Source organism: Anarrhichthys ocellatus, unplaced genomic scaffold, assembly GCF_004355925.1.
Source record: "Anarrhichthys ocellatus isolate YVR2014 unplaced genomic scaffold, GSC_Weel_1.0 scaffold23, whole genome shotgun sequence".
Classification (NCBI taxonomy): domain Eukaryota; kingdom Metazoa; phylum Chordata; class Actinopteri; order Perciformes; family Anarhichadidae; genus Anarrhichthys; species Anarrhichthys ocellatus.
This window is the reverse complement of record NW_022280053.1, coordinates 3772389-3793967: the sequence shown is the minus strand read 5'-3', so window position 1 is coordinate 3793967 and position 21579 is coordinate 3772389. Positions and strand designations below refer to the sequence as shown.

The window sequence follows — 21579 nt, the reverse complement described above, 5'->3', positions numbered from 1 at the left end:
TGTCTGAAGGGAACGAGGACGTGAAGCTACTTTGAGAACAGAGGAGAGCAAAGACGACACATAAACAAAGCTGTATGTTTCTTATTGTATTTTTATTCAGCTACTGACTACATTGAGATGAACAGACAGGTGTTGTTTTCTAACTGCTGGAAGTTGTATGTATTTTGGGATTTTTGTTTTCTGTTTTTTTTTGGGGGGGGTCATTTTAATTTATATTAAAATGTCTGACAATTCCCACTTGATTGACTTCGTTTTGACTTTGTGGCTATTATTTAACTTGCACAAACTCGTATCAACTCACTTATCCTCAACAGGTTAATAAACAACAGTGCAGCAGATTTAAAGTCATGCTGCAGATCAAACCTAATACACTGGTAGACATCTGTAGTATTGCATATTTACTTTTTGGGATGAATCAAACAGGAACAGAGACTAACGGAGACTAGAGCTATTACAAAGCTGAAACCAAATGGATCAGCACACTACAAAGACTATTTTGACTATTTGGCCATGAAGACAGATTCTTAAGATCATGGTCAACTCTCGAGGAATGTTATACAGGTCACTGTCACTGTTTTTAAATGTCTCGTTTCTTCCTGGCTTTAGAATTTCTTGCCATGATGTCACAGCTTAACAATCAACACATGCGACTTAGATTTCACTGTAATGGTCCCAGGTGGTGTGCAGCTTGTATAAGAAGCTGCTAGAGACTTCAATCTGCTTAAGGAACCAAACATCAGCACATCACAGTTCAACAAAGGAGAAAAACATGATGAGGTGACGGAGGAGAAGCAAAATGTCACATCTGCCGATAAAGAAGAATCGGATAGGCATTAACTATGCAGATCAAGGGTCATTGGTACAACAGACAGAAGTAAGGAGTTGAGTCAACTAAATATTTCCATCCATGTATTTTGATTAACTCAGCACCCCCCCTCTCCTCCTCATCACTCATTTGCAGTCCCCATCGTCTTTATTCACGTCTTCCCTGCTGGTTGCGGAGGAATCCCCGTCTGCAGGACATGGCTGCTCCTGAGTCTGGGAGCCGAGCAGTTGGGCCCTGAACTCCAGCCTGGCTTCCCGGTTTGACTCCATTAGTTCGTGCAGTTTGCCGTTAAGCGAATCATTCCGATCCTCCAGGTCATCCAGATAGGAGTTGATCTGATCGAGCGTGGAGTTGATGGCTTCGTACTCTGTGGATGTGCAACAGAGAGATCAGTCATTTCTGTCAGGCAGAGTAAAAAGCGTTTCTTGCAGAGCGTTTCTAGTCTTCAGTGCTGATTGTAAAAATAAATGTTATTCTCATGTGTCTCATGCATGACATGTCAAAATTAGAGTTGATTTAACCCGTGTTAAGATATTACTGCATATGTGTATTTAAAGATAACACAAGTGGACTAATACTGCTTTTTAAGGCCGTTAAAAGTATACAGAAGCTTGCTGATACATCAGCATTTCGAAAAAGAATCTCACTGTAATAACGTTACTATTATAACGTACGTTACCACAAAGAATGAACACATTAGCGCATTACCTTCGTCCTCGAACTCATCTTCGTCGTTGATACCATCGTCCATTGAGATGTCTGGATCTCCATTTGGTCCAGACATTATGCTCAACAAACTCAATATTAAATATCTACTTAAAGGTTATTTTTCAGACAGTTTGGATAAATCCACAGATTCATAGAGGTAGTCTCCGACGGTGCTAGATATCTAGCTAGCTTGACTTGTTGTCATTGGTTAACGGTCAGGTGTTTGTTTACTGAAGTAGTGCATCATGGGAAATATGTGGGCGGGGTTTTAACTTATCAGCAAAGATATGCCTGGTAGTAACAAGAACACTCACTCTGTACATAAATCACGACGGGTAGTGGTGAACATATCCTAAATCGTACAGCTCAAATTATCTTTAAAACGTTATTTTATGTTACTACTACTAGTGCCCTTTTTTCGGATATAGTTAACATTTTAATTTAAAGTGAAAGTCCTGAAAATACGACCAGAGTGGGCCCTCTGTAGTTTTCCTGCTCTCTCATTCCGAGCTGTCAGCTGATGTCAGTCAGCTGACATCAGCTGACTGACATAAACCAATTAAAGTTTATTTTTGCCCTCTATAGTCACTTGAACTTACTCAGTTTATTGTCACAATAGCGACAGATACCGCATGCATTGACGAGTCTGTGCTATAGCAGCAGATGTATTGTATCCAGTCATATAATACTAGTTTTCTACTTATTTAATTAGTTTCCCTGTGAGCATTACTGTAAACCCCAAGCTTTAACGTTACTCAGGGTGTTGTTTGAACATTTCGTTTAAGCTGACCTTCCTTCCTTTGGCCAGTGGATGGCGCTAACATATCATGCAACAGAGTCTACGCCAACGACCCACGTGTAGTCATTTCCTGTACGGATGGGCCTGATCAACACACTGAAAGGTCTGTTTTGAAGTGTTTTACACGCCATGGACGAATTACCCGCGGACCTCAAAGCATTTCTTCGTAACCACCCTTTTCTCCAGCTTATAGACGACAAAAAGGTCAGCGAGCTAAAAACATCACATTTACACGAAACGCACTGTTGTGCTAGCCGTATTGCTAGTTTATCACACGAGCCATGCACTGGCCACATGGTCATCTGTCAAATTGTTTGTTTTCATTTTCAGATCAAATGTACTCTGAATGGCCACGAGTTTCCATGCAACCTGACGGAGCTACACAATTTCACTAAAGGGAAGAAATATGAGAAACTGAGTGTAGCAGCAGAGTTCAACTACAGCCAGTATGAACCTCACGTTGTGCCAAGCTCGAAACAACCGTAAGGACACTCTCACTTTGCACGACAAACACCTTCCTTATCTTACTTGCAACAGTGGCGATGCTTGTTCAGGAAATGACACAGTGACTCACTCGGAAATGGGCTGAATGTGTGAAGCTAATCTGCACTTGTGTAATTGTCTCTTGTCTGTTTTCCAGCAAGCAGCTCTTCTGTAAGCTGACCCTCAGACACCTCAACCGGCAGCCACATCACGTCCTGAGACATGTCAACGGGAAACGCTTCAAGAAAGCCCTCTCCAAATGTCAGCGCATCTCTCATTCTACATGCATGGCACTTTGTTTCTGTTTGTTTCACTACCGAAGGCACACATCACATAGACTTTTTGTCAGGAAGGAAATCGCAGCTATCTCGTGTATATAAAAATGTATATCCGGCTGAACACAATCGTTCTAAATGTGCTTTATCAATATTTTCAAACATATTTTTGGAGTTTTTTCTATCATCCAGGCAGTTATCTAGTCACGTAGAGTTTGTATTTCATACTGATGGACATGTAGTATTGCTTCGTTTCTTATCAGTTTTTCCCATGATAATATTACTTAACAGTAGTCTTCATGAAGCTATACGGTTGTTTTCACACAGATCGGAAACCCTTACAATGTTCCATCAGTATTATCACCATGCAGTCCATGTCCACCGCAGATAAGACAATTCACACTGTCAACTCGATCACTGACATGACGGTCTCATTCCTGCTCTAGATGAAGAGTGTGTGAAGCAAGGGATAGAGTTCGTTCCAGCCAGACTGAAACAGAAAAGGCCCAAAGAGACCAGAGAAGAGGTCAGTCGGGGGAAGCCCTCAAAACAAGGGAGTAAGTCGTGGGAACCCTCATCCAGCGACGATGACCACAGCGACTCAGAAGACAGCATGAGTGACCTCTACCCTGGTCAGTGTCCCGAGTGCACACACTGTAGATATCCCTGTCCACTTTTTATTATATCTCGACTGCGTGTCATGATGGTTCGCTCCAGGCAAAACCAAGTTTGTCTTGTACTTGTAGAAAAGCAGCTTGACTTTGCTGTGCCATGTGTTTCCACAGCGACTATGTTCACCGTAAAAAACGAGACTGAAGAAAGTATGGCGGGGGACGGAAATGTGGGGGAAGACGACTTCATGACCGATGAAGGGGAGGAAATGGAAGTGGATAAGCAGGTGCTGCAGAAACGGAAGAAGGTCTGTATAAATATGAAATCACATTTTTTTTCATGTGGAATCGATGAAAATAGCTGGCACCTATGAAATGTATATTTCCATGACTGACATTGATGCTATCATATTTATGTCTTTCAGGAACAGGGCGGTGGTTTACAGAAGAAATTCAGAAAAAACAACTGGAAATCAGGGCGTAAGAAACATGAAAAAATTGCAAATGGAAAGTAAAAAGCAAAGCCGCATTCATACAGTATTTTTATAACTGGTAATTTGTCAGAGATCAACTTCTAAGTTTGGAGTAGTATTCCTGTCTGAGCCAGCCTGACCTGGTGAACATCCAGTAGAGTTTTCATATTTTCAGCATATGAAAGATTGTCCGTTTGCCAAATTGTGATGTTGCAATGTTCCAAAGAGGCTGGTTTATGTGACATAATGTTGACTGGATAAGTATTGTGTGGTTTGTCCATGTGTGCTCGTATGAAATACAACTTAATTTGGATCTGCAAACATTGTGGTTTTTTTGGTTGTTTTTTTTAACCATAATAAGCATAAAATGGATAAAAAAGTAAGACAGACCTTTACAAACAAACTATGTCAAGAGAAGTACTATTTATAAAAAAAAAAAAAACTTCTTTTAATTTGTGAATTTTACAAGAAAGAAATGTAGCCTGACATGCATCTACATTTAGTACATCTAGTGCATACATAATTACTCATGAGGTGTAGACATTTCTCACACAGGACTATGTAGTCTATACTAATAGATTATAAAGTAGCTGAAGATGCAGCATGAAAAACAACCACCTGACTCTGCTGCAGTCGGTAATTGCTGATGTGGCTGGCAAACAGTTTAGACAGCTATATCAGAAATTACGGCAGCTTCTTGACGGGACTGTCGAGAAAGACTTTGTGTCTTTGGGCTCTACAGTTAACAAGCCATGAGGCCCCTTTTTACACCTCCATCCCAATTCCCTTCACGTAGCTCTGCTCTCTTGTTGCAGTTATGTTTATCATCTTCACACCAACATCATCACCAGCAGCCAAATATCTGTGTGTAAATTATGAGGCATTTGTAGTTAGCTGGAGGCAAAAAGTTAATAAACTGCACACCTTCAGTATGTGAAATTGGGAACAGACGGTGTTAGACAGTGATTACCATCATCATTAAAACCCTGAATGAGGGAACATCTTGTTCTCATCTCCAGAGTGTCAGAGAAATGACGCTTCCCCAACACGTTACCAAGACACTTATGTTGGTTTTCCCTCAAGTTATTATTCATCTATAGATTTTTTTTGGGCAAGTTGTGGAAATTAAACAAAGTGTGAGCATTAAGTTTCTGTGTTAAAACCTGTTGCGTGATCTGTTTGAGTAGTAGGCTACAGCTCCTGTGTGAAAAGGACTGCCATTTATTTGTTCATTCATCCATTTACACATTCAATTATTTCATATTTCCATAAAGGGCAGTCAAATTCAGATTTATTCATGATAATCATAATTTGAATGCTTGACAATCAGCTTTAGTCAAGTTGGTGCACGCACAATAAAGAATTTGCCTTAATATAATGGTGCATAACAACAAACACAGTAAGAGAAAAGGAAAATCAAGTGGTCAAGAATCATAAATTTAAAAAAAGTTATACTTCAAATATCAAAAGATATGTGAAATATGTTTGTTTTTTAATGAAAAGAGCTGTTAAGTAGAGTAGCGTGAACTAAATGTGTTGGCTTTGTCATTTTTATTTAAGTGAAGGACTAAGAGACCCAATAATAACCAATTTAAGAGACAAGGAACGCACATCTGTCACGAAAGTACAGCCATCTATAAACTCTGCACGGATTGCATGAGTGCGTGCAGCATTTGCAAGGTTGAACATGAACATGTGCACCAAATTATAGTTTAAAAAATGAATTCAGGTCGGTACCACCTGTAGTATTGTGCCTGTTTTCATGTGTACACGCCGAAAACAAGCCCCTGGACGGATCAGTATACGTGGCATTCGGCGGTTGCAGTACCATCTAGGGGGGCTCTGTCTCTCTCGGCTAATCGCGGGGCATTGTGGGAGCGGAGGCGGCCTTTTCTCTGCGTACAGGCGGTCGGGAGATCTTCAAGTAAATAACGTTTAACGGGGGGAGGAGCAGTCCTTAGTGCAGCCTGCGACAAAACAACACATTAGAACTGTGTTGCGCTGAGCTTTCACTATTAAAAAGCGTATTATTACACAAATATGGGACAGGAGGATCTCATGAACACAGCCGAAGACGTGGCGGACCAGGTAACTTCGATTTTGAGCACGGCTAGTTAACGCTAGCCGCGTTTAGCATGGTAGCTGCTAACTAGTTTCTCTGAGAATGTAGAGAGAGAGAGAGTGTTTCCTCTGACGCCTTTCATTTATATTTCTACAAACCCACAGCAGATAGCTGACCGCATTAACGTGACATTTGATTAATTTGCTCGTGTTTTTATTTTTGTGTGACACATATTGTAGCGATCTGTGTGCTGTCATGTGTCTCCAGATGGATTAGCTAGCATTATTTATTCACGCCGACAAAAGTGAAACTGACATTTGTTTGGGAACGACCAACCTAGCAAACAATAACTGGTACAAACATGGAGGGCTGCATCATTATGCCAACTAGTTAGCTTGTCGTACAGCATCTCAGCCAGACAGCAGTTGTGAAATCAGCTTAGCCTCCAAGTTATGAGCTAACGGCTATTTGTCAATTTGTGTCTTGACACCCTAATTGCTTGGCATTGCTTGTGGCTTAGGGTTGCGTAGTATCTCTAAATAAGAGAAGCATTTGTTTTTTCTTAAACTTAGTATCTGCTTGTGGCCTTGACAGAGCTGCCCCACCACACAGCTCGCCCCCAAAAACCTGGACTTTCACTTTATGTTACATGCCAAAGATGCCTTTTATGTCTGTGTCTCTCTGAGGGTTTTTCATGTACTGGTGGGACGACAGGGAATTCACTGAGAAGCTGAGATTTGAGGATCAGATTACAGGTCGTGCCTGTGACCCCATGTTGCAACGTAGACTGTGAAAAAAGCCCCAGATATTTGGTTTTTTGTGTCCTTTGTAACGTTACCTTCTGTCATTTGAAAAGTACTGTCGTCTGGCTCATAACAGGCTTCATGGTGTTGTGTCTTTTGCAGGACTGGACAGACTTTTTAAATGTTCTCTGTATCCTTGGAAGAGTACTGTTAGTCCTGGAGTCAGTTCTGTCTATACAACTTTATTGTAGTGGAGTGGAGTGCTGGGTATTGTAAAGCATTCGGAAAAAGGGAAGTGACACGTCTCGCTTTATTTGCTTTGTAAAAAGCTCTGCTAAGGGGTCCTGAGCATGTTACTTGCTCCAAAATGGTCTATTTCCAGACTGTTGCAGGGACCTCGGGCCTGTTCGGATTGGCTCACACGTCGTCCATTCATGTCCCACTTAGCACTCGTAGTGGGAGTTGGTGGACGCTGATAGGCTGCCGAGGTTTCACAGTGCTGATGTGGACTGCTGAGTAGGCGGGGCAGGGTGCTGCACCTCTACTGGGTCACTGTACTATCTGAGGATCCATTCATTAATTATGATTGAGAGAAGATCCCATGGTAGTCTCTTTCTTTTGTGTGTGTGTGTGTGTAGACATTCAGCGTACTTCAACTCATAATAACACAAGAAGCGTTTGGCATTGTAGCAGTGATGCGGAGTCAGAATATTATTATTTAAAGGAGTCTTCAGGGGGCTTTTGTTATAATTCAGCTATGTGTGTTACAGCTTGGTGACACAGTAATGAGATTTCTTGGTTATGCAAGCTCAGGAACGCCTCACAAACCACATCCTGACTGTTCTTTACACTTCAAGCCACCGGTTTTTCTCGTCAATCATTTCTTCCCTTCCTTTTCTCTGTTGCGCAGTTCCTGAGGATAACCAAACAGTATCTGCCCCACCTGGCGCGCCTGTGTCTCATCAGCACCTTCCTGGAAGATGGCATCCGCATGTGGTTCCAGTGGAACGAGCAGAGGGACTACATCGAGGTTACCTGGAGCTGTGGCTACTTCCTGGCCACCTTCTTTGTGCTGCTGAACCTCATAGGACAGCTGGGTGAGTGACTGGGAGGCAGTGCATTGTCGGGTTACGGTCCGGACACAACACGAGTCACCTCGGAGTTCACGGTAGCAAGTTGCATGTTTTTGTGGTGTTACTGGGTGGTGTGTGTGACATAAAAACTACTAAAACTAGTAAATCAAACGGCTATTGTAGAAGTGTGCTCAGTCCGTTTCAGCCACATAGTGTCTACAGTTAGCAGAAAGTTGTGCAATAGACTGATACAAACACAGAACTTTACTTTTTGCTTATATACCATCTTGCTGATTAGAGAGCGCAGGGGTGGGGGGGGGGCGGGGGCAGACAAGACTTGTTGAAGGAAGCCAAGAGGCAGCCCACTTGTCCACGAATCAGTTGCAGTGTTTTGTGAAAATGCATCCCTGAGCTCCTTGAACTTTGAAGCAAATTGGCTGTAAGTCTAGACATTTGCACACTGTTGAAGGCATCACCCAAAGTGTAGCAGAAGACAGAAGATAATGTCAAGATGTCAGGTTCTGTTCTTGTCCTGTGAGAACCAGAATATGAAGCTACATTAGCCGGGTTTCCCGTCATATATTTGTATGCCCTTTTTTTGTAAATATTGCATTAGAAAAGCTGCATAGGTACGTCAAAATACATTAAAGCTTCCTCCATGCAAGCTGCAGCCGAGTTTCTTTGCTCAAAACCAGTTGAACGTCTCTGCAAAAAACAGATTATGCTAAAGTGCACAAGTGAAATTTGTTGTTTTACTCTATTACATTTTAACACAAACAGTGTGTTGCTGCCATAATGACCACATCTTTTTGTGTGTCCTAACAGGTGGTTGTGTCCTCATCCTTAGTAGAAATTTTGTACAGTATGCCTGCTTCGGACTATTTGGCATCATAGCGCTACAGGTAAGAACAATCGAGTTACAATGACACTTTTGATTTACACGAGCAATGTGTCTTTCTGCATCTGATCAGAATGTCTTTTTTTCCACCAGACTGTTGCATACAGCATTTTATGGGACCTCAAATTTTTGATGAGGTAAGTGTCTCTTTGTAGGTGGTTTCTGCTCTTGTTCTTTATTTATTTCACTGCTTATGATCACAGATGAGAAGTGTCTTGTTGACTTTGACAGCATGCAGGGCTTTTTCTGCAGCATTGGACATTTTAATTTGCTATGGTAGTTAAGGAGGAAGCTGTTTAGCTGTGAAGCAGACACCAACAATTACTGTCAACAAGACCTGTGAATTATTTAAACATCAACAAGACAGATGAGTCATCGGCCATCAGAGAAATCCCTTAAATACAGTCCTACATTGTAGTGTTTCTGTGTCTGCCTTAGTGTACTTTTTAGTCTTTATGCTGTTGGTTGTTAATATGAACTTTGACTGACTGCAGGTCTGTCCTAAAATAACCATCCTCTCTCTCCCCTCTCCCAGAAACCTCGCCCTCGGAGGAGGTCTGCTGCTGCTGCTGGCCGAGTCTCGCTCGGAAGGGAAGAGCATGTTTGCTGGAGTCCCCTCCATGGGGGAGAGTTCGCCAAAGCAGTACATGCAGCTGGGTGGTCGAGTACTGCTCGTGCTCATGTTCATGACTCTGCTGCACTTTGACTCCAACTTCTTCTCTGTGAGTACTGACAACAACACAGATGGTTATTTCATCATTAAGTCACGACCAATGCTACGCCACCACTACTTACGGACATAATACAAAGCTATTAGATGCAGGCGTAAATGAAAAATGTAACAATTTGGAAAGTAAAGGTATTTGCTTTCTTGTCTAGCGATAGATGAGAAGATCGATGCCACTAAATAGGCTAAGCTAATATCATTTTTTATAATTGGCACAAAGAAAGGAAACGGCTATCCAGGCTCTAACAAAATCCACCTGACTAACACCTTTTTAAAGCTCACTTACTAACACAATACATCTTGTTTGTTTCAAAGTATTATATGCAGGAATTCCCTAAAAACAATGCATAGATTGATACAAAAACAATCCTTTTCAATCATCACTTATGACCCACTAGAAGTGTGTGGCGGTGTCTTAATCTACAGGGACCCTCTTATTTTGCTGTGTTTAGGGCGTTGCTGGGCAAAGAGACTTTGGGTGTGTAACCCCCAGCCAATAAGCAGCCTGCAGCCTGTTCTCATTCCCAGGTCAAATACAGCCGCTTTGGCACACCCCTCGGCATCTGATACCGTGGCACAAGGCACCCTTTAGCAACTATATGACACAAAGCGGCAGAGAACAGGTTGTCACACAGCTGTGAGTTTATTGTGCTCGTTTTCCCCCTGCTATACGTCTCTCTCCTCTACTGCGTGAGGAGTGGCTGCTATTGGTGTGTCAATTTCACCAAGCGGACAATCATTCAAAATCCGGCAATCTGTGACGTGGTGAACATACAGTATACTGTAAGGTGCACATCTTCACCCGACTACTTGTAACTTTCTCTCACAGATCCTGCAGAACATGGTTGGAACTGCACTCATCATCCTGGTGGCCATAGGCTTCAAAACCAAGCTGGCGGCGTTGACCCTCGTCGTGTGGCTTCTGGCCATCAACGTCTACTTCAACGCCTTCTGGACCGTCCCCGCCTACAAGCCCATGCACGACTTCCTCAAGTACGACTTCTTCCAGACCACCTCGGTCATCGGCGGTCTGCTGTTAGTGGTGGCGCTCGGACCTGGCGGAGTGTCCATGGATGAGAAAAAGAAAGAGTGGTAGGCCGAGGGGGGGTTAACGATGAGAGGATTGCGCAGCACCACTAACTTCCCCCACCGACTGGGACTCAAAGACCTTCCCTCCTCCAGTTCCTCCCACCAGGGTACACCGTTTGGTTTCTTTTCTAGTTTATTTTTTATTAATCCACCCACACCACCTCACCCATCTATGGACTATTTGTTTTTCTATTTTACATCATACATAATGCCAGATTTTTTTCCATATCAACAAGAAAGAAAGTCGTGTGTATTTCAAAGTGCAAGATATACAAGTGATGATTAAAACAACAAAAGTTACTTTGTTCTGTGTGCAGAAGGGGTAGAAATAACTTATTGTATTTTATGGGTATTATGCCGTGAGTTATAATAGATTAACGTTCATATTTTTTGAGTAAATCCAACAGTCCCCGTCCCCCCCCCCATGGATGCTGGTCTTTTTTTGCCGTTGGATCTTAGTGTCAGAGACTTGCTCTTTATATCGAACTTGGGCACTGATTTGACAGCAACTCGCCTTGACTCTCCAGGTTTCATCTCTCCTGTTTTCTGTCCTCTGACACTGTAGACTTTCAAATGATTTTACACCTTCAATCTCAACTGACTCTTGTTCATGGGGAGTTCAATCGGGGGGGGGGGAGGATATGTTCATTGTGTACAAATTGGTGGGTTGCAGTCGTGCTTGATCGACAGTTTCAACAGAATTGTTCCAGGACTTGTTATTTGGCATTTTGTACTGTACGTCTGTATGTGATCGGGGGTAATGAGGGTGGGAGGCTCAACGTTTATGAAACACAGTAATCTGCGATCTAGAAAAGCAAAGAGGACTTAGCCGAGTCAATAGATATCCGGACTTGCTCAGTGTTTTTTGCCCTGTGTAAGAAATTAAAAAAATATTCAGTGTATTGATTTCAAAAGTTTATATTGTATTTTTGATCATTTGTTTATTGATTTTGGAACGTCGTGGCGAGGAAATAAAAATTTAAAAATACAAACTGTCTCGGCCAAGGTTTTTAGCCCGTATGACAGACCAGATATTCACATTAATGTAAATCCACCACAGAAGAAGTAGCTCATGGAGTACGACCACACAGCAGCATACAGTCTTTTTGAGGATATCACCGCCTCTTAGAAAAGTTTTTAACCCCTGTGGCCAACAAATGAGTAACACAAATGACAAGCTTCACTCAAAATTCTCACATGTATCATGATATTTTAAACGAATGAAGTAAGACATCTGACTTATCAAATGCCTTTGTCCACTGCACTTCCTTCAAGGACCTCTTGATCCAAGAAGAACCTCTAAGGGTCAGTGTAGTATTTCAAAATAAAAGTGTTTTGTGTAGCATTAGCACCAATGACATAATTCTGTGTGACCGGTATTTCTTTGATATTGTTAATGAGATATTTTAATGTTTTTTAAAACTGTCAATGTTCTATTTTATATATGTAATGTTCAATGCTCCACTTCCATGTATGATAAAAGTGACAAGACAAGAATTTAGGATTTTAAATACATTGCCAAATTCAACATTGAAAATTAGATGAATGAACTTAGTTTTATCATTGCAAGGACAGTCTTTAATTATTGAATATGTATAATTCATGTGATTATTAAGGATTTTGGTGACAGCAGCTTCCACTGTTTTTGTAGAATGACCCGTCTGCTTTATGTGACATGATGCCACTGGAGGAGGTGACAAGTCATAACACCACATGGCCAACAAGTAGCAAGCTAATGGGAAAATATCTTTAATCCTGTAAATCATTTTTATAAATGAACACGGCCTTTTTCTGCCTTGTTAATGTTTTCTTTGGAGCCTAAGGTTGAATTAGAAAGCCCTGCATGCCTCTCCAAACCTAACTTTGGATTTGTTTGTTTAGAGATATAAGAAAAGTCCTTAAAGACCTTACGTTACAATGAATAAATAAGGACTAGCTTTTATTAGGTATGGAGTTGTTTATGTTTATAGGTCTTTAAAGACACTTGAGGCTTTTCAAATATGCAAAGTTGTATTTGTTTACAATAAACTTAACAAGGAAACACTGAAATATAATATATTTATATTTTTTTACTTAAGTACATTATATGAATGCTTAGTCCACCACTGTTTAAAGGCTACTCCATGTATTTATTATTGCACTTCCACAGGAGAAGAGATTTATTAAAACAGAAATGGTCAACATTGAAGCCAAGATATTCTGACTTTATGCGGAGGTATTGGTGGAGCTCCAAATGCTGCGTCCTACAACTCCCACAATGCAACCTGCCAGCATCTTCCAACATTTGTGAATGGATGATGCAATACGAGTTTGACCAGTCAGACCGAAGTGGCCGAAGCACGCGCTGCTCTCCAGTCCTCGCCGACGAACCAACGCCGACACCGTCTCTGCATAACGCTCTCTTACCTCACACGAATCACTCTCTCGTAAGTACAACACACCCGCTTGTTTTTATCTTTCATTTATTTCAATGCAATGTTTTGTCTGCCGGTCACATCAGCGGCTACCACGCAGCACTGTGCGGCGAGTGTTTTCAACTAACATGCGTAGTGTCCAGTTGCTTTGGCAAAATACGCGTATGTTATGTCGCACATGTCATCAGCATTGCTGATCATGGATGTAAAAAGGTGTTGACGGGTTAACTTACCGTTCAGACCCCAATTATGTTACAAACACTGGCAGAAAATATTATTACAATGGTAGATTTATACTCTAAATGCTCAGAAATCATGAATGAAATTAAACGCGTTGTTGTATGTGTTGTATTTCCTCAATGCATTTTTTTATTTATTTTTTTTTTTCAATGGGCAAAGAATCTGAAATAAAAAAACGTCCTAATAGTCAAATGGCAACATAAGAGATCCTAGTTAGTACACTCAGGTTACACATTGACATTTCCTCCCCTGCTAGTGACCAATATAATGGAGTCCCTGCTAACTTCTTCTCTTCTGCCTCCTCGACAGCTTCTCCACCTGTTGGACTCAAGCCCTCATCATGTCTAAAGGTACGGTGGTTCTGGCCTACAGCGGTGGACTGGACACATCCTGTATTCTGGTCTGGCTGAAGGAACAGGGCTACGACGTCATCACGTACTTGGTAAGGTTTAGAGCCCAGTCTGTCTTTGTGTGTGCTTCCAACCAGCTGCTTTTTCATGTCATGCATGCTGAAGTTGTACAGTTGACTGTTTCCAGGCAGGGGCATGTAAGGGTTTACCCCAAAACCGGTTGGAGCTATACCGACCATCTAACGACCAACCACACAGCATGTGGCTTCATAATGCCAGCACAAATCTAGCTGGATTTACTTTTTGCCAGGAGGCAGTTTAGAAGTGCAAAGCAGGCAGATTTCCATGTTGTCTAACTTTTCATTCAGTGGCTTTGTGGGTCGTAGTGTGGGCGTGGGGGGTGTGATTGTCTGTAGTTCACGGCTGTGATAAGTGACATGATTGTCTCTGATGAAACGTGCTTCGACTTGTCGGAGACTGATGCGTCAGCAAACAGTCAGGCAGAAATACACAATGATAACTGCTTATGCCTTTCCCTGGAATGTGAAATGAGGTTTTTTAATTTGCCACGTCGATATCTGTATGTAAAATAAAATCATACAAAGCACCGGATATGCAAGAAGTGTAATTCACAAGCTGAATGTCATGAGGTTTTGTGATATGTATCGAATGTGACTCATCCTTAATCTACTGCACTGAAATTAAAATGATAAAGTACTGAAAAATATCACAAGCATAGTTTAGTGTTGCGCTGCAGGTTTGCCCGTTTTGTTTACTAGTATCACGTCATTGCAGGAATGTGTTTCCTTGTTTAGTGTTCAGCTCAGGAGATCAGATGGCCTCTTCAAAGCGGTGTCCGTGCTTGGTTTCCACCGTGAGGTGATTCCAACATCTCAACAGACGTGATCTGAATTACAAGATCATCGATTTGGCAGGTTTAACGCTTGCACGGTCACGAGCCGGGATGTTAATACACGGAGGGCTTGCGCGTCATTCTGCAAGAGCTCTGAAGGGAAGGAACTGCAGTTTAGTTTCAGATGCAAGTGTTTGCGACAATGCATATAAATGAGTCACTTTTATTGTGCAATTACATTTGTGTCTCTCTAGGCCAACATTGGGCAAGATGAAGATTTTGAATCTGCCCGGAAAAAGGCAGAACATCTCGGCGCAAAGAAGGTAAGAGGCAGAATGAATGAAATACGTTGTTGCTCGGTTCTGTCTCGATATCAGATCTTTTTCAGAATGTTCTCTACGGCTTTAATATGCAATGATAATGACCAAAAGCAAGTTTTCAGCCTCTTAAAGTAGAATGTCAAAGCATGCTGTGATGAATGGAAATCAGTAGCTCTTTTATTCTGCTGTTTTCTGCGTTCACATCACATACTTAGTGTGAGACAAAGCTCTTTAGTGGCAAACAATCGTCAGTTATTTCTTTCAATATCATTCAATATCTCTCACGTAAAAATGGCCGAGAAAAAAGAAGACATTACACTTAAACACTGTTCTGTGTCCTGACGTCCATTCTTGTGTAGGTTTTCATTGAAGACCTGCGTTCAGAGTTTGTGGAGGACTTCATCTGGCCCGCAGTTCAGGCCAATGCCGTCTACGAGGACCGATACCTGCTGGGCACCGCCGTAGCTCGGCCCTGCATCGGCCGCCGGCAGGTCGAGATTGCACGCAGGGAGGGTGCCCAGTTCGTCTCCCATGGTGCCACAGGAAAGGTAAACCAGACACGGGTCCAAGAGACTAACTCTGAGGCAGGAGACTGTCCAATAATCTGCTCGTATGACGGAATCCCCGACCCAAATGAAATCTATTTAAAGAATATTTACATTTCATTTCCTTTATACTGGAGCTGGGACAGAAGAGAGTAAGTTTGGGGGATGATGCGGAACTAAAGACCAGTTTCTTACACTGGAATTGAACCCTCAACATTGTGATAACATGCTGTGTGGCTGATCCCAGAGGAGGCCCTCACGTCAGTCTTTTCTAACTAATAAGGTCACTGTCCATAGTCTGGACAAGAGGATTTAGGCCACGTGTTTGCAGGGTTGAACAGTAACTCAGAAATCTACCCTCGTCAGAGCCACAGCGCTCCTTCATTCAGAAACTATCATTTTCTTTAGTCATATATTCAATGAAAAGAAAATAGATGTTTACTGCAAATCTGAGACGGATGTTATCATCGCTATCGTCTGCACCGAACCGTCAGCTAAATGAAACGAGTCAAAGGAAAATGCAAATATGTCTTCTCTGCTTTGGAGGCCTGGTGAATAGCTTTCTGATTAGCATGAGTGAGCGGTGAGTGAAGAAGGTTTAATGTAAGCCTGGAGACTTTAAAGTTTGTGGACGGGTACCTCGTTCCAAAGATCTGTATTTCCTCACGCCGTGCTGGCTGTGTTCATGTGTCACCAGGACATACCGGCATGTAACTTTTAGCGTAAAATTTGACCTGGAAGATAAATAGATTATTCCAGAGTGATGTCAAAGTGGAAACTAGTAATACGTGTTGAGTCAGTTTCATACATTGTGCTGTCCAGAGGAATATTAAGAGCTTTTTAAGATAAACACTTAGGTCAGGGCGCTCTTATGTAAAGCAGTGATCTAAGTTCTAGGTTGTTTTTTTTAATACAGAATGACAATATAATGATAATTCTAATGATTATGATGGCACATTGATTCACACTGTTGTTGATTGGTTAAAGACTTCACTGTATCGCCTCTCTTTTGGTCAGAATAACCTTTCTTCATCTAACAAATGCTGCGTAAGCGGCAGACAAATGTCTGTGTGCGGTCAAGGTTCTTATAGTCTAAGTTAAATTGTATAGTAGTAGTAGTATAATCGTTTTGCATTGTGATTGAGTTCAGAAGAAATATGTTTTTTATTTCTTGAACATGCCTTTTTTAATTCAATGCCTTCACAGATGTTTGTATTATTCCTACTTCAGTCAGCTGAAAATGCAGTGTCCACAGTTTGCCTGTAGATGGAGACAGATACCACATCATAAAGTTACAATATAATATTTATTTTTTATGTAATTTGTTTTTATTTGTGACAATTAAGACAATGCAGCTTGCTTCCCTTTTATATTTTAGTTTTCATCTTGAAGCTGATTAATGAAGAAAGAGACCGAGACACTGGAAACATCACCGCTCAACCACCACTGCACATTAGTGCGGATATGTTAGGCAGTTAATCAATAAGCCGATTGACAGAAAAATAATCTGCAAACATTTTTATAATTTGTTTGGGGGGATTTGGGCTTCAGACAGTTGGTTGCATAAAACAAGTTATTTGAATATGTCAACTTGGGTTTTGGGAAATAGCAAAACACTTCATTTTCTGACACTATCCCAGACAAAAACAATTTAATTAATAATGAAATTAATTGTTACTGTGCGCACTGTCGGGTACTATTGTTGATTTTGAAAAGCCGTCATGTTTGTGTTTTGCAGGGCAATGACCAGATCCGTTTTGAGCTCACGTGCTACGCCCTCTACCCTGAAGTTCAGATCATTGCACCGTGGAGGATCCCTGATTTCTACAACCGCTTCCGGGGGAGAACAGACCTGATGGAATATGCACAGGTAACGCCGTCAGTCTGTTTATGTCGAAATCTGACATAATACCCATAGTTCAGTTTGGTGGTTTCTAGGGATGCCTACTAAAGATTACTGTCATTATTAAGAAATCTATCAATGAATCGGAATTATTGATTCACTATATGGTCTATGAAATGTCCAAGCAGCACAAAGTAATAACCTAAAATTGTTTTAACAACAACTTGTCACAGATGAAAGTACTGTTTTTGTCACAGATACAGATTTAACGTTATAAAAGTGTGAAAAATGGTTTAATAAGCATCGTATTAAAAGAAAAGCAGTGACTACATTAAACCACAAATGTCCACCTTGAGTATCATATAAAACTCTCATACCTCTTAATTGTATAGATTCTGTTTGTACTTACTGAATACTCTCCTGTACTTATCTTGTATCCGTGTACAGCTCTCATTTTATGGTACAGCCCTCCCAATATTTATTTCCTTTGCTCCGTTATTAATTATTTTTCAATTCTGTATCCAGCCTCAGATCAATTAACTATTATCTGTTTGTGTTGACAATCCTCAATAGTTTTAACAAAAAATGTAATCCTTAAATCCCTTCACCACGTGTATTGATTTTAAATATCTTTAGTGAAAAATGCAATATAAATATATTGTTACATCCCTACTCTCTCGTCATTTAATTTCACACTTATGATTATATTTACAGTTAAACTTTCTCAGACTTATGTTATTCAGACCACACACGCACAGTTATAGGCGGTTTGTTCATAAGCTCCTGTTAGATGGTGGTTGTGACCAGTTTTCCCCACTAGAGGGTGGTCATGTGTCAGTGAACACCACTCTCTTGTTGGCATCTGGACTACTTGTGAAATCACACAATCTTAAAACACTAAATTGTTGACTTGTCCTTTGAACATGTCAAAAAAAATGTCTTCATTTTGTTTGTTTGTTTGGGGCATTTTGGTTGCACAAAAACAAACGATAGTCTCTGGAAGGAGTGTGCTTGGTTCCTCGTATTCTGAACTTTTTTCCACTCTGCTATATAGTGTCTAGCCTTCAGGTGCAGTTAGTGTACAGGTAAACAGTACGTACCATAACAAAAGCTTTCTCTGTCAAACTGCAGAAACATGGCATCCCTGTACCCGTCACTCCTCAGGCCCCCTGGAGCATGGACGCCAACCTCATGCATATAAGGTAGGACCGGTGTGATACACCTTCTTTAGTTTCAATATTTTATCGTTTTCTATCAGATCATTTTCTGAATTATGATTCTTTACAGTTATGAGTCTGGCATCCTGGAGAATCCCAAGGTAAGGCCAGTTCACAATGGCATGTCTACAAATTCCTGAACAGAAATTGGTTCTATTTATAGTTCGTCCCGTTCACCCTTTGGAGTGTGATGTGCTGGTATATTAATGAAACTCACACATTTATGGTACCATAAATGTAACTTCCTGAGTTCCAGCCCCAACTCCTCGGGACCTCTTTGCATATACGGTCAACGCTGATATGAAGAAGCACTATGTTGAATACCAAGAAAGTTACTCGTATCATTATTTCACACAAACAATACTGACTTTATTTATATATCTAATCACTGACGCCATCATTCAAGAACCTTTAAAACTGAACGTGAGTCATTTGTACCATTTGTGATGGTGAAAACATAAACCGTTTTAGATAAAACATCTTTGGATTCTACATAAAAATCTGGACAGTCGATGTCTTCATCAGATCAGTACCTGTTTTTATAAATCTTTGATACTACTTCCTCATCATTCTCCATCTAGTGCGAAAAGGAATAGGACAATCGGAGACAAAATTACACGGAACATTTGTCATCGAAGCACAGAAATAGATTTTGAAATTGGAACAGTTTTCCACCGAGTACAGCAAAAAAAAATCCCCTTTGTCCTCTCATACACACATAATGTTCGCTGTCATTTCCACAACAGCAGACGGACAAAATAAAACACCTTTTTATTTTTTACTGTTAAAATGCATCATCCACTTGGAGTGACAGTAAAAATATCACGGCAGTAAAGCTACCGTCCCGTCTGCTGACCCATGCCAGCACCAGCAGAGACCAACACCACTCACTCTCCCACATTTCCACGGGTGAGGCAGAGTTTGATCTCTGCTGGGGTCGGGGGTCAAAGCAGTACATACAGGTTGCCCCCGGTGACCCCAAAAGCTCCCATCCCTTGGTCGCTGTGTCTGTGTCTGTGTATCTCCTCACCCCGGGTCTTCGCCGGGCCCTGGGAAGAGCCTGGGACACACAGACACTGACTTGTCGTCAGCAACGCTTCGACTAATTCCCGATTTCATGGGAGCCCAGGAAGGGGGGGTGGGGGGAAGGGTTAGGGCGTTGCGCCCAGCTGGGGCCTCCTGAGTTCCAGCCCCAACTCCTCGGGACCTCATTGTTCCACTGGTTGCGGCGCCGCGGGCTGCGACGTGGGAGGGGAGCCATTTCATCGTGACACCGTGACACCAAAATGTCACCAGTAACAGTAAAGTACAAAGGCAGCGCACCAGACAGATGAGTCTCCAATGGACGGGGTGTCACATGGAGGCGAGGGGTCCCGCGCTGCTGGAGTGGAGATGCAGGGGCAGGGCCACTGTAACTCACAGACCTCTATCTCTCTCCCTTTCTCACCCCTCCGCTGCCTCTTTATGGGTCGGCCTGTGGAGAAATGTCTTAAAAAGAATGAGGCGGACCGGCTCAATAGCATAGCGATGTATGATGACAGTATTGTTCATTCTGGGGTTTTGTTTTGGACCATTTACTCCAATATTGAATCGATTAATGGCATAAAATACAATGAAATATTTATGGTGCAGGGGTCCAGAGTGGTAAAAGGATTTGAATACATTACCCAGGGCAGAAAATGATATTTTGAACTTTGAACAAGCTGTGATTATTGAGTGATTTTCAGTAGCCACAACCTCTGCCCCCTCTGGCAATTGGTCCTTTTACAAAGTTTGTTAATTAGGGTCAGAGTAAACATCACAACAACACTATATCTAAACATAATCCCCAGGTTTAACATTAATTTAAATACAATTTAAAGCAGGAAATGAATGCAAAATACCAATTGACAAAAAGTAACCAGCAACATAATGAATTTCTAACCAAAATGCTCAAACCAACATGACAGGTTTTGATCGGGTCATCTGAAAGAGGTCATCTTGTATCATCTGTATCGGCCCCTCTCTCCTCCAGTTACAGCCCTAAAGGCTCAGGGCGGACCTCAACTATTCGAACCCCACATGCGATACAAAAGCCCCTCTCTGCTCAACACAGGCAGATTGGGAAATGTCCGAATGGTCGCTCATATGTTCTCCTGTAGATAAGAGTCGGCAGAGTTCAGGTTACTCTGTGATTAACACGGTATCCTTCCTGATAACCCCAAACCACCTTGCCTGTAGCACAATGGTGACTTTTTTTTTGTATTTACTCACCTCCATCTGGCAGCATTCACCTATGTGAAGACATGCGCCCACGGCAACTTCGGCTATCTGTTCTCATGTCCATATGGTCACATTTAATAGTATTAGTTACCTGTTGACTGCATTGAGCTAGAGGTTGATGTTGAAGTTGAGCAAATCGTCGTCCTACATGAAATTGTGGGTTTTTTGTCAGGGTTGGATTATATGCCCGAAAATCTTCAATGTCTTTGCTTGTTTTTGACCGTCGTAGGCAAAACAGTTAACAGGCCTGTTTCATGGCAATATTGGATATACAGAATTTGTATTACTGTTTAGTAAGCTACATCTCTTATATGTTCTTCAGATTTAATCAGCAATATGATTAATAGATGGCTCCACACCCCACCGTTCGCCCACTACTTCCCCTCTCTGTCTCTCCACACATGAGCAGTCGGGGCCTATATAGCCTGAGGCCGCCTGACACTCGTCCTGAGTCATTAAAACATCGCCTCAGTCTTAATTACAGCTCGTGTCAGTGGGCCTCCTCGGGCCCGCTGCGTTCTTTGATCAAGGGGGCTGATGGGCCGCCGCACTGCTCGTGTTGACCAGGAGTAAAAGAGCGTGACGGCAGGCCTCCGCTCACCTAGAGGAAATGAAAACTTGTTTTCTGCTGGTCGCATGGCTGCCTGGAAAGAAGGATGGACCGAAGACTGCCTGCAGGGGAAGGAAGTGGGCTTGTAGGTGTATGTATGCATGTGAATGTGTGCTTTGAAGCAAAGAGGTCAGCGTTTCGTCATGTGCCTTCGCTGC

The 21579-nt window shown here is 41.9% G+C and overlaps 4 protein-coding genes across 4 annotated transcripts in view; 3 read left to right on the top strand and 1 right to left on the bottom strand.

The window, feature by feature from the left end:
- Positions 1-73: 73 nt before the first annotated feature.
- bbln (bublin coiled coil protein) lies at positions 74-1764 on the bottom strand. Its single transcript, XM_031860247.1, has 2 exons — positions 1535-1764; positions 74-1193 (listed from the first exon to the last, which is right to left on the bottom strand). The coding sequence occupies exons 1-2, from the start codon at positions 1608-1610 to the stop codon at positions 952-954; spliced, it is 318 nt and encodes a 105-aa protein (XP_031716107.1). The 5' UTR covers positions 1611-1764; the 3' UTR covers positions 74-951.
- A 335-nt stretch (positions 1765-2099) lies between these two features.
- On the top strand, positions 2100-4496 carry surf2 (surfeit 2). Its single transcript, XM_031860246.1, has 6 exons — positions 2100-2537; positions 2664-2815; positions 2974-3077; positions 3538-3723; positions 3877-4010; positions 4128-4496. Exons 1-6 carry the CDS (start codon positions 2463-2465, stop codon positions 4215-4217), a joined length of 741 nt encoding a protein of 246 aa, XP_031716106.1. The 5' UTR covers positions 2100-2462; the 3' UTR covers positions 4218-4496.
- Positions 4497-6011: 1515 nt separating this feature from the next.
- Positions 6012-11743, top strand: surf4 (surfeit 4). Its single transcript, XM_031859837.1, has 6 exons — positions 6012-6263; positions 7891-8077; positions 8879-8955; positions 9045-9088; positions 9487-9673; positions 10508-11743. The coding sequence occupies exons 1-6, from the start codon at positions 6216-6218 to the stop codon at positions 10772-10774; spliced, it is 810 nt and encodes a 269-aa protein (XP_031715697.1). The 5' UTR covers positions 6012-6215; the 3' UTR covers positions 10775-11743.
- A 1311-nt stretch (positions 11744-13054) lies between these two features.
- ass1 (argininosuccinate synthase 1) overlaps positions 13055-21579 on the top strand; it is a 22551-nt gene continuing 14026 nt past the window's right edge. The window contains exons 1-7 of the mRNA XM_031860205.1: positions 13055-13193; positions 13731-13863; positions 14879-14947; positions 15304-15492; positions 17228-17359; positions 18464-18534; positions 18620-18650. Coding sequence (XP_031716065.1) covers positions 13762-13863; positions 14879-14947; positions 15304-15492; positions 17228-17359; positions 18464-18534; positions 18620-18650 — 594 coding nt within the window. The 5' untranslated portion in view covers positions 13055-13193; positions 13731-13761. The remainder of the gene's footprint in view (positions 13194-13730; positions 13864-14878; positions 14948-15303; positions 15493-17227; positions 17360-18463; positions 18535-18619; positions 18651-21579) is intronic.

Coding starts and splice junctions, on each gene's coding strand:
- bbln (XM_031860247.1), bottom strand. CDS start 1,610: ATGTCTGGACCAAATGGAGATCCAGACATCTCAATGGACGATGGTATC. Junction 1,194..1,534: donor AGATGAGTTCGAGGACGAAG/GTAATGCGCTAA, acceptor GCACATCCACAG/AGTACGAAGCCATCAACTCC.
- surf2 (XM_031860246.1), top strand. CDS start 2,463: ATGGACGAATTACCCGCGGACCTCAAAGCATTTCTTCGTAACCACCCT. Junction 2,538..2,663: donor AGCTTATAGACGACAAAAAG/GTCAGCGAGCTA, acceptor TTTCATTTTCAG/ATCAAATGTACTCTGAATGG. Junction 4,011..4,127: donor TGCTGCAGAAACGGAAGAAG/GTCTGTATAAAT, acceptor TATGTCTTTCAG/GAACAGGGCGGTGGTTTACA.
- surf4 (XM_031859837.1), top strand. CDS start 6,216: ATGGGACAGGAGGATCTCATGAACACAGCCGAAGACGTGGCGGACCAG. Junction 6,264..7,890: donor CCGAAGACGTGGCGGACCAG/GTAACTTCGATT, acceptor TCTGTTGCGCAG/TTCCTGAGGATAACCAAACA. Junction 8,078..8,878: donor GAACCTCATAGGACAGCTGG/GTGAGTGACTGG, acceptor GTGTCCTAACAG/GTGGTTGTGTCCTCATCCTT.